This window comes from Dreissena polymorpha, chromosome 3, assembly GCF_020536995.1.
Source record: "Dreissena polymorpha isolate Duluth1 chromosome 3, UMN_Dpol_1.0, whole genome shotgun sequence".
NCBI lineage: Eukaryota > Metazoa > Mollusca > Bivalvia > Myida > Dreissenidae > Dreissena > Dreissena polymorpha.
The window spans coordinates 52,162,084-52,173,560 of NC_068357.1; the positions used below are offsets into that span (position 1 = coordinate 52,162,084).

At 31.8% G+C, this 11,477-nt stretch overlaps 1 protein-coding gene across 12 annotated transcripts in view; it reads left to right on the forward strand.

Annotated features, from left to right (window-relative positions):
* LOC127874128 (protein 4.1-like) overlaps positions 1-6,981 on the forward strand; it is a 180,930-nt gene extending 173,949 nt beyond the window's left edge. For 11 of the 12 annotated variants that reach the window (XM_052418278.1, XM_052418276.1, XM_052418280.1 and 8 more), the window contains 3 exons: positions 3,118-3,210; positions 3,753-3,858; positions 4,826-6,981. In XM_052418278.1, coding sequence (XP_052274238.1) covers positions 3,118-3,210; positions 3,753-3,854 — 195 coding nt within the window. In that variant the 3' untranslated portion in view covers positions 3,855-3,858; positions 4,826-6,981. Of the gene's footprint in view, positions 1-3,117; positions 3,211-3,752; positions 3,859-4,762 lie in introns of all 12 variants that reach the window. The other variant, XM_052418277.1, reaches the window with a different exon arrangement.
* Positions 6,982-11,477: the final 4,496 nt, after the last annotated feature.

Sequence of the window (11,477 nt, forward strand, 5' to 3'; positions counted from 1 at the left end):
CCCGCTTTATTATTAATTATCAATAATGTAAATTATGTGATGCTTATTTCTTTTGCACACTTGTACCTAAACAGAAATTTGCAATATGTAGTTCCTGTTCATCAAGCTTTGGGAAAATTAAGTTGAGTTGTGTAAAATCTAATATTTAAACCTTTTGGTTGTACAGTTAAGATATAGAGAATACTAGGTTAGCGTTGAATACAGAGAAGTTTATGTTGCGAGGCTTAGAACGCCGGAAGCGCGAGCCTTGGCGAGCGCTTTCGGTGTTCGAGCCGAGCAACATAAACTTCTCTGTATTCAACGCTAATCCTAGTATTCTATTTATCCCATTTGATTTTTTCAACGTGACGTTTAACATAAATAGATCTGATAACCTTAACAATAATTTTAATTCCGTCATTAAAGCGCTTAAAATCTAACAAATGTAACCATGCGTAGTGATATACATGTATTTGTTCTGGTACGCGAAATAGTCTTTAAAAAATTCACACACAAACTGTAAAACAAGTAAAAATATCACCATATGCCTACATTCAATTTTACGCAGTATGCGAATTTTAACACATTACGACCGCGAAAAGAAGATTTTACTTTACTATAATTTATTTTATTTTCGAAAGAAAATGATCAAAATCCAATCTGGCGGCCATTACTCCTGACAAAATGCTGTCGATGTCAACATACATGTACACCATCGACGACCTAGTTCTGGCTACCATTACTTAAAATGTCGCTTTTTATGATTTTTGACTGGCGCGACTTTGTACAGGTCTGTCAATACTAAATAAACTGTACGCTGAAGTTTCTTTAGCTATCGAAGACCTTGACAATTTTGACGAGTAAACAGACAATTGCAGCGACTGACACTTTATTTTACAAAATATACAGGGCAATACGTTTTCCGACTTCGGACGACGAATTTCAGGACGCGCAGAACGTGTTTTTTATATAATGTTATGGGTATGCCGTGTGTGATCCGATGCATCAATGGCGCCCATGTTAAAATCATTTCCCCGAGATCAGGGAACGACAAAAGTACAATCAAAAATCAAAACATGTAAGAACTAGTATCTTACCTTTAATTATCCTTTAAAATCCATCTAATAATCCATTTAACTCAATTATTGACGATTTTGCATCTAGGGTCTTTAATTATTATTTTAGCATAGTTAAATAAAGACCCTTATGCCATTCTATCACTTTATTTAAATGAGTATATGAACGCGATAAACTTTCTTCTTCGTCACACGCTACGTCATGTACTCTACATTACTGCTGTTCAAATGAACCGGAGCAGTTTATCTAATAATAGCCGTTGGTAAACTCGGTTGCATTTGCAGATTTCTGCATATAAACATAATTATGTTTAAACTTGCACAATGTTTTATTTATCTATGGTAAATGCCCTTATTGTACGAAAAAATAATCTAATATATAAATACACAAAGAATGGAAAACATTCAAGTACACAACAGATGAATGAGTAGAAAATACCCGTGTACAAATGGGACGTTCCCGATTCCAGTGTGGTGCTATTTTTACCATCTTATACTTTACACAGCTCTATGCCTAACGTGAATTAAATAGGAAAGCAAACATAGCAGATTATTCATGAACTGTGCGATATGTGTATGGCTTGTTGTACATTCTTAATATTTAAGTTAAATGTCAAAAGTATATGCTTTGGTTATAAACAATGCACATTACACTAAATAATGTCATATGACTAGATTTAAAGGTTGAAGGTCGTATAATTTTGAAGCTCAAGTTTTGTCGACTTTGTTTCGTATGAAAAATCATTCAGTGGTAAAGTAAATATACATAAAAAAATAACAAAACAAAAATCGTGTAATTTTTTATTTTATTTCAACATTTCTTTTGGTGAATATATCATATATATTTTTTTCTGCAAAATATGCACATTTTCTTTTCATGGGTGACCTTAAAATTCGATCAATGAACCAAACAATATCGACCTAATTTTAGCGCATATCGCATGACGTCATTTAAAAAGTAGTCCGTGCACGCGACAGGTATATTCCACAGTGTTGAATACACGCAAGTATATTCCACAACGTGTTATACCGTCAATGTCGCGGTGAAAATGGGATAAATGATGTTTTGAAAATAACTGTTGAAAACTGTTAATGTATTTAAAATGACATTGATACTCTAGAGGTATGTAATTTGCAGACAAATTTTTTAATATCTATATATATATATATATATATATATATATATATATATATATATATATATATATATATATATATATATATATATATATATATATGCATAGTTGTGCCATGTATATTGTATGCTATACAGTATTTCTTCCTTTATAGTATTATAAATTTTTAATGAGCTGCTATTTGCATCTTCTTAAAGTTCACAAGAACATTATTTGATTGATAGTGCTGGTAATATGCATGTCATTTTCTTTTATAGTAGATTTTACAACAGAAACAATGAATGGATTGAGAAACAATGAATTATGAATATGAGGAAGAATAGCGCAGTTTTTGTGCATCTTGTGTATTTAATTGATGAGGAATTGCAATTTGTATAGTTGCAAAAGTAGATGTTCTTGGTCAGTTTTTATCAAATGCTTTTACAATAACAAACATATTTTTTGTTCTGTTAACCCTGTATATTACTGTTATGTTCATTTAATCTTTGTCAATGTAATTAAACTTAAACAGTTAACAATAAATTCATTATCAATAATTAACATTTTCAACATAATAATCCTTGTTAGTATTGCTAGTAAATTTGATGAAAAGAGTTATTAACACTGATCTTGTGATTTTATTATTGTGTTATTTTAAGTTTTACGAAATGTACTTAATATAGATTGGTACGACTGCATTCCAACATATTTCTGGAGTGATCTCTGAAGTTTCAAACTAAATTTGAAATAAAAATATTGACCAATCAGAATGCTTTTAACAGTCAGAAGAAGCATTTCAGTTTGTTAAATATTTGAAATCCAAACCAAGAAAAATAAGATCTTCAGAATGGGAAAACCCCGTTCCCGATTGCACCTGATTGTACGGAATCCCATATGGAATCCTTTTGGACTGGTGTTATTCTGATGTGTTCCTTCCATGTTTCCAGTACAAGACTGAGCGAGATGGTATGGTGGAGACACATGTGGAGAGGAAGATCACCGTGGTAACAGACGGAGATGACGACACCGATCATGATGCTGTAAGGCCTTATTTTCATTTAAACCCTATTAATTTAAGCTTGATTGCATATGAAGCCTAAGCTTATTAAAACGCTATTGAGTCCATTTCCTGGGTGGAACGAGAACCTGGTGGCTTTGGGGGAGAATTAAAGATGATCATTGGGGATCACACCCATGACCTCCTGGTTTTAGGCAGACACATCAGAAAACATTTTGTTAATTTTTTGTAAATGAATCAGGGCTTTGATATGAACATTTTTTGTAAACAATGCTTTTATAATATTGAAGACTTATTAACATATGATTGATAAGTGTAAGTGTCTGTTTGAAACCTATTTCAAAGTTTTAATGACTTACAAAGTTACTTGAGAGTTTGTGATTACCAGCAAATAGTGTTAAATATATATACATTCAGGTTAACATAGATTGAACAAGAATACCTAGTTGAAGTATCTGCATGGGTTAGATTTTTTGTTGTTGCTGATTTTCTCTTTTGCGGTGTAGATTTAACAAACAAAAAAGCTGTATGTGTATATTATCTGTTTTCACTTATGCTTTTCAGTTGTTGAGGGCAGCCATTGAACAAGTCACAGAAATGAACCCAGATTTGACGGTGGACAAGATAGAGTGCATACGTCAAATTGAGGACTTGAACGAAAGATAAAAAAGTAATTTAAGTACATGTTCATGTATTAATAATATAGTATGAAGTATTATACGAAATACTGCTGGCCTGTTAATGTTAGGCTCACAGGTCTGAATATCTCATCAATTACCAATTCAAATGATGTGCCATATTCTGAGAAAACTGGGCATAATGCATGTGCGTAAAGTGTCGTCCCGCCTAAACTTGATTTTCGGTAAGGAGAGACTTCCTTGAAACTCAAAATACCATAACAGCGGAAAGTGTTGTCCCAGATTAGCCTGTGCGGACTGCACAGGCTAATCTGGGATGACACTTTACGCACATTAATTAAATCAAGTTTTCACAGAAAAAGGCTCATATAAATGCAAGTTCCTGTCATGTCTGGTGCATCTTACACCTTTATTGAATTTAGTGTAACCTTGATAATGATCATGAAGAATAAAGTGAAATAATTTTTTAGAACCTTGAACAAAACAATTGCCTTTTTTTTGAGTCTAGAAATATCAAAGTTCAAACTTTTTCCCTAAACAAGACTTTTGTATGACCTGTTCAAAGTAAATGACTGGTCTTAAAAATGCTTTCAGAGTACATGTACTATCATCTCTCTGTCTTGCCTGATCACTTCAAGTACACTACACATTAGCCATACATTCTCTATTTCAAATTCTTTTATTTGTTCACTGTTTTGATGTCTTACATTCAAGTCAGTTATTCTCTGACTCCCCAATCCTAAAACACTGTAGCATTCATATATCAGTTAACTAATAAATGTGATAAAAATATAAAACATCCTTCAATTAACGATTTCAAATACATCTATTTGAAAAAGGATATTGGTATATATATAATCATATAAAGCACAATAATATTTCAATATGAAGTAAATGAACTTAGTGTTTAAGTTATCTCTTTATTGTTTATTTCAGAAGTTTTAATGGACGAAAAGCAATAATGAACTGTAATGTGCTTTTGAAATTTCACTTAATTAGAAACCGTCATCACCATAATCTACCAGTGTGCCTGAAGAAGAAATACTGGTCTGCCATTGGAGCAGATTTTGATGACATCAGTGACATCACAACTCTCATGTGACATCATCAAGTCATGAGCAGATCCAAGATCTTGAATTTTCTGTTGCTACTATTGTGCACGTTTTTTGTTTTCTGTACACAATTAGGGGCAGAATATGATTAGTTCTAGAAATTGTTTATTTTTGGGCTTCAGAAAATACAAAGAACTTCTTAAAAACATGAAGATCTTAGTATGAGTTATGAATCATCTTGTTCATCTTGTGGAAATGGCCAAAGTCACGTATACTTGTAATGTTTTTTTATAATGGCGCACAGTAATATTATTTAAAAATGCAGCTTTTTATCATGTTTTGTTGGTTGTGATTGAAAGATTGCCAATAATGTTATAAGCTTATTATGCATATGAATACAGACATTTTTATTTGCACATACATATTTCATGTTTGTATATAATTCAAATGACTAGTAGGAGTAAAGTGCTGATAGCAAATGACTTGGAATTCTTTATGTTATTGTGTACCCATCAAATGGTTGTTTTGTATGTGTGTCAGTGAACATTGAAGCTAAAATTAAATAATAAAAAACAAAATAGATGAATTGACACAAAATCTTCAGTGGGTGATCATTTTAATGAATCATCATTATACCCTTATCAATTAAATCATATTGATGGTTTCTAAGCTCATGTAATATATTTAATTTTCATTTATTGATAAGCAACAAGGAAGATACTTTTTTACAGACTACCTGCAGATATTGACTTGTGTATTGTGTATGCTTATCACCACGCTGTGTGAACATTTATTTAGCATTTGGTAGCAACTTGTGTGATGGTGGATATCACATTGAAACAATTTTAACACCATTGTTCTATAAAAAACTGCTGTTTTTATTTTCATTGTTTTTATTTTTTAAGGCATTTTTAGCATTTTTATATGTTTAGTTGTCAATAATTGTTCCATTTGCTTTTAATATCAGCTTAGGCAAGCAGATTTCGTTTTGAGTTTTATGTTGAAAGACAATGAGCTTATGTTCCATGTCTATGAAATATAAGACTATATAAGGCAGTTAAAAGATTAAATTGTCATAATTTAAAACATAAGTAAGAATCCTTATTTACATATAATAAATATACTTTATTTATCAATCTATTCAAATTGCTATTGTAAACAATTAAGTGAATACAATAGGTATTATACAGTTATAATTATATAGCATTGGTTATACTGCAATTTTATTTACATTTCTAAATACTACTTATATTAAGTTTTATTATTAATTGAATAATTATTATATCCAAATTAAGTGTCAATGTATGATTTCAGTTGCAAATTTGAGGAACAAATAAAACTTGCAATGTATTTCATTTTATTACTGAAACATTTTTGGGGTGAAAATTGTGGGTATCACAAACATCAAGAGTTGAACTGTAAAGTATCATTGTTAAAGAGATGTTTGTAACTTAGTGTTTTACTGGAAACATACTAATCTTTTTATTTCATGAGGATTTATTTTTTCTCTTATTCTATGTACATAAAATCATATACATTGTATTACGATTGTACAGCATATTGCTCTCAAGAAAAACAATCATTAAGCTGTGTCATTTTCATTGGATAGTTATAACACGAAAGAATAATTATTACTTTATAGTATTTGCTTTTGAATACCTTTAATATATTTATCTCCTTTGATGTGTCCTTTTGCAAAAATAAAACCCAGTTTCATCTTCTAATGCTGCGAAGAAAAAGGAAAAAGATTATATTCTATAAAAGATGAGTTTTAAATTAAATTAAAACCTAGAAAGTGTATCATATTACATGCCGTGTTCATAAGCTGTTCATAAATTAAATTGGGCTTTGTACTTGTTTTATTCATGTTGTTCAAATACAGATCATGTTTTAAATCCCGACGTACATATTGTTCCCTTTTTCTGGAGTGTCAACTTAAATATGGTCATTTTGTTTGGGAAGATAGATTCTTAATAATTCGAATAAATGAATATGTACATGTACTTATGTTCAATCAATGTGTGTATGTCTGTATGTTTGTGTTATAAGTCAATTCCTTGCTTCAGATGCATAGCTATAATTTTAATAAAATAATTAATCTATCATATTTTTCTTGTTTGTATAACAGTTATCACATGTACCATTTGAATATCAACAAACGTGAACGAAACGTATTTCGCAATGGTTGATGTCATACCTCGCCTGGGGCCACAATAATATGAGAACATGGAGTGAGTATCAGCGCATATACCTTATTTACTTATTAAGACTGAAATTTGGGACAAAGTTTGAATAAAAGCTACATTTACATATACATGTACCAAGTTTTTACTTCAAAGATTGCAATGTTGGAGAGGTCTTGTGCTGTTGGGAAAACCACAGTACAAAAAACTCCTCTTGTTGAATGATCACTAACAAAGCTCACATGCGCCGGGAGAGGTACTTAAACCTGGGTCGCAATATTAAGAAGTGTGTGTGTGTGGGGGGGGGGGGGGGGGGGAATCCAAGGGGTGGTGATTCGAACAAACACTAATGAACATGTTACTGCTGGGTCCATTCACCAGATGCCAATTCATTTCTTATCATACTGTATCTTGCCAACTTCTGTGTTTCTCTAGAGATAAGATCTATTTTATCATCCAGGTTTAGAAAGAAATTGAAAATCCTGGTTGATAGATTGGGGTATGGGGTGTATCGTTGTCAAACATGTGGTTTGCGGTCAATGACTTATATTTGCCTTGACGAACCCGTCGTTAATCGAAAATTTCTGCCGGAACAGACGTTTCCGGATAAATGCGGGTTCACTGTATATGGGAAATCCGTAAACGCCGTCTACAGAAGCGAACCGTTAACTCTGTTTACATGTCTGACAAAAGTTCTAATAGACGAGTGGAGAAAAATGGACCAACATATTAATAACAAGACTGTTGAATCGTGGCATTAAAGGTTGAGGCTTATTTTCGAATGCCATGTATCTCAAATGTAACAATTACTTTAATAAAATAATTGTTTCAATTCTTATTTTGCTCTATTATTGTGGTGTTGTTGTTTAAAAAAAAATAAAAATATGGGCGCATCCAGTGACTTGAAATGTAATGGAGATTTTAATGCAGATTTTATTGGAAGCTTACTTGCAGATCTACTTTGTTTAGTTTTTTTATGTCTATTACTTAGCACTCATTGAACATAGCAAACCTGTTTTGGAATTAAAATCCGATTTAAAATGGATAGCACTAATAGAATCACTGCTCTTTTAATGTATTACCTAGGATGAGTTGATGTTCATTGCTAATATTGCTTAGCTCTCTGGATAATTAAATTGTCAATCAAATGTTAGTGCTTTAACATCTCAAAGCTCAATATTTCTATGCAGATACATTAATACTAGCATAAAGTGTCGTAGATAAATTATAATTTAAAATATACACAAGTTAATAACTTGAGTTAAAATTATAATTTAAAATATACACAAGTTTATTACTTGAGTTTAGATAGTTATTTATAGTTTTTTTGCTTGTGATAATCAGTTTAATGAGTAATGAAGACAATGCAAGATGACAGTTTGTGTGAAGGTTCCTAAAATGATGACCTATCTGAGAGATTCAAAATTAATTGAATTAACATCTTAACAGTTGAAAATCTGGTTTCGTTTCGTTGCCATTTGTTTTGTGTTTTACTGAACTTATTTCATTATACATGTACTCAGAGAATCACTGACTCAAACGCATGTACCGATGTTTACATGCGTTTATACTACAATAACTTTATTAAAGCGGGTATATACGATTTTTTATATGTGTTAAATTGTAATATATTGATAAAATATGTTACAATAACACAAAATAGGCAAGAAAAATTATACATTAAAGCCGAATTTCATAAAATGCAGCAAAGGCAAATTAGCGCCCCGAGCCGATAGTGACGTACATATTTTCCTACAATAACCGAAGCATTCGTCTTTGCAGTAGGATCGGAGATAGTGTTCGTGTGTCGTATGAATAGATATCGTTGCAGGAATTCAAATAAACCGTTAAACTAAGTTTAGATGCACATCGTACATGTATGGTATACATGCTGGCGAATTCGGCAATCTGAACGCATCGGACAGTGGGCTACACCACACCGTCTCTCTGATGTACGAAGGCGGCCGTCATATTGGATTTGGAACTACTTTTGAAAACAAGATGGCGGCCCCACGGTTTCAAACCTGACGTAAAGAAGAAACATTAAAATGTGTTGTTTGTTGCTCGTCTGTTTCAAGATTACATTCTTTAAATAATATTAAGTGTAAATCTGTGAATTCCCACAACATAATTACACTTGTTTAAATGGAAAGTTTCCAGTATTGACATTGGGTACTCCTATAGTATTAATTATCAATAATGACTTCATGTAGTCAATATAAATTGCTGCAATAGTCTTTTGATGATTTCTGTTTTGGCAGACTCTTGGCTCAGATTTATTCTGAACGCGAATAATTTCAGCTATCCTACAAATATGAGGTCGATACATGTATACATCGGTAGATTACGTCTAATTATTTGGACTATGACATTAAGTTAATTTTAAATTTTCATGTTTTGGTAAATTGAGAAAATTTAAAACTATGTTTCAGATTTGCATATTTTGGTTTTAGTTATGATATTTGCAAGGAAACAGTAATACTGAACATTAACCATGCTCTAAAATAGCCATTATATGCATCTTTTGACGATTTAAAAGCCTGAAAATTATACAGCGTTGCAACGCGAAACGATTGAATACTTTGGAGAAATCTGTTGTTGCCCTTATATTTTGTGAAGCTATAAAGAATGCTTATATATAGTATAAAATACATCCTTCATTCAATAAGCACGGATGTTTGAGTAGTCTAAATGGTAGACTTTAAATCCAGGACTCTAGGGGTCATTGGTTCTAGCCCTGATGAGGGCTACTTTTTTTCCTTATTTTAATTCTATTCTAGATTTTTAACTGGCACCTTTAAATTGACTGTTTTCGTTATAATTTGTGACACTACAAGGATTGCTTACATAAAGTATAAAATACATCACTCATTGTATACGCATGGAAGGCCGAGTGGTCTAAGCGGTAGACTTTTACTCCAGGACTCAATGGTTCTAGCCAAGTTGAGGGTTACTTTTTTATTTTATTTTATTCTTGTGTTGTATTGGAGCTTTTTAGATCGAATGTTTACATTTATCAATATTGCATTTAATGACACAAATAATTTTGGAGAGTTCTTTTTTTATTGTTTGATTGTGTGATATTTCAAGGAATGCTTATACATGTATAAAGTATAAAATCAACCACTGACTATGGAAGCACTGATGGCCCATTGGTTTAAGCGCTTGACTTTTACTCCAAGGGTCAGTGGATTGAGCTCAGTTAAGGAAGACTTCCTTTCTTTTTTTCAGCATAGCTGTTTAACGTCACTTTTGACCTTAGTTTACCTTTAATCATGACCAGTCAAATTCATATAAAAATTCCCGCCAGTAGGTCCCAAATGATTACATCCGAATTGTACATTTGCTAATAATACAAAAATCACTGTAAACAATGGATGCATATCATTTGAACAGAAATATGAATATATTTTAAAGAACATGTACATGTTTATAACAATAAATTAAAAACATGATAAAAAACATTCTCTAAACATTACACCGAAATTTTTCCTTAGTTTAAGAAGCATTATAGCATTAATCACATGTCTCTAAAATGAAAAGAAGCTATTGTTTACATGCCGTAACGCTCACACTAAACACTACAAAAACACACACACAAAGTGTAGCAAAGGTACACAAAGTCAAACACATGCTGCAAGGTCCAATAAACCCACTGTAACTCTTGGATTGCCTTTGTTATACCTTGCCTGGAATTATATCAAAACTACTGTAGACCAAATAAAAACAGTTATTAATGTTAAAATCTTTGTTTCTCCTAAATATATTCCCCTAATAGTCTTAAATTTATTAAATAAAGGATACACTGGTTAACTTATTTGTGTTTTTATCTGACTTTACTTGTCTTTGTAGCCTTTGCTAGACTGTGTGTGTCTTTGCAGTGTTTAGTGAGACCCACTCTTATCTATAGTAAACAGCATAGTTAAACATGTCAATGTATCAAGTCAAAAAAAGTAATAATTTACACTAGTGTTAGTCTAATGCAAGATTTAGTTCACTGATATATTAATTAAATGTGTTATTACTATTAATCACTTCAAGTGGCATAATAATCAATCAGTTGTGTATTGCGCATCAGACCCAAGAAAGAATCGACGCTTGCTGAAGAACTTTTTATTTCAAGATGGTGAGCATAATTAATTGTAGATTTCACCAAGCGCTTATTATATCTAGTTCTGCGGGTTTTCAATGTACATAACATCAATAGCTTTTGCTGCCATTTTGTTTATCGGATGCAATTTAGTTCAAACACCCATACGCCAAACGATTGACTGCCCACAATGTTTACCTAATTCTTGATTATGGACATTTTATGAGCAAATTATCGCGTTATATAATTGTGTTGTTACCAGTGCAGCAAGCGCCCCTTTTTTTCAACAACGATATGTTAAGTCATTGAAACTTTTAAATTGTTTT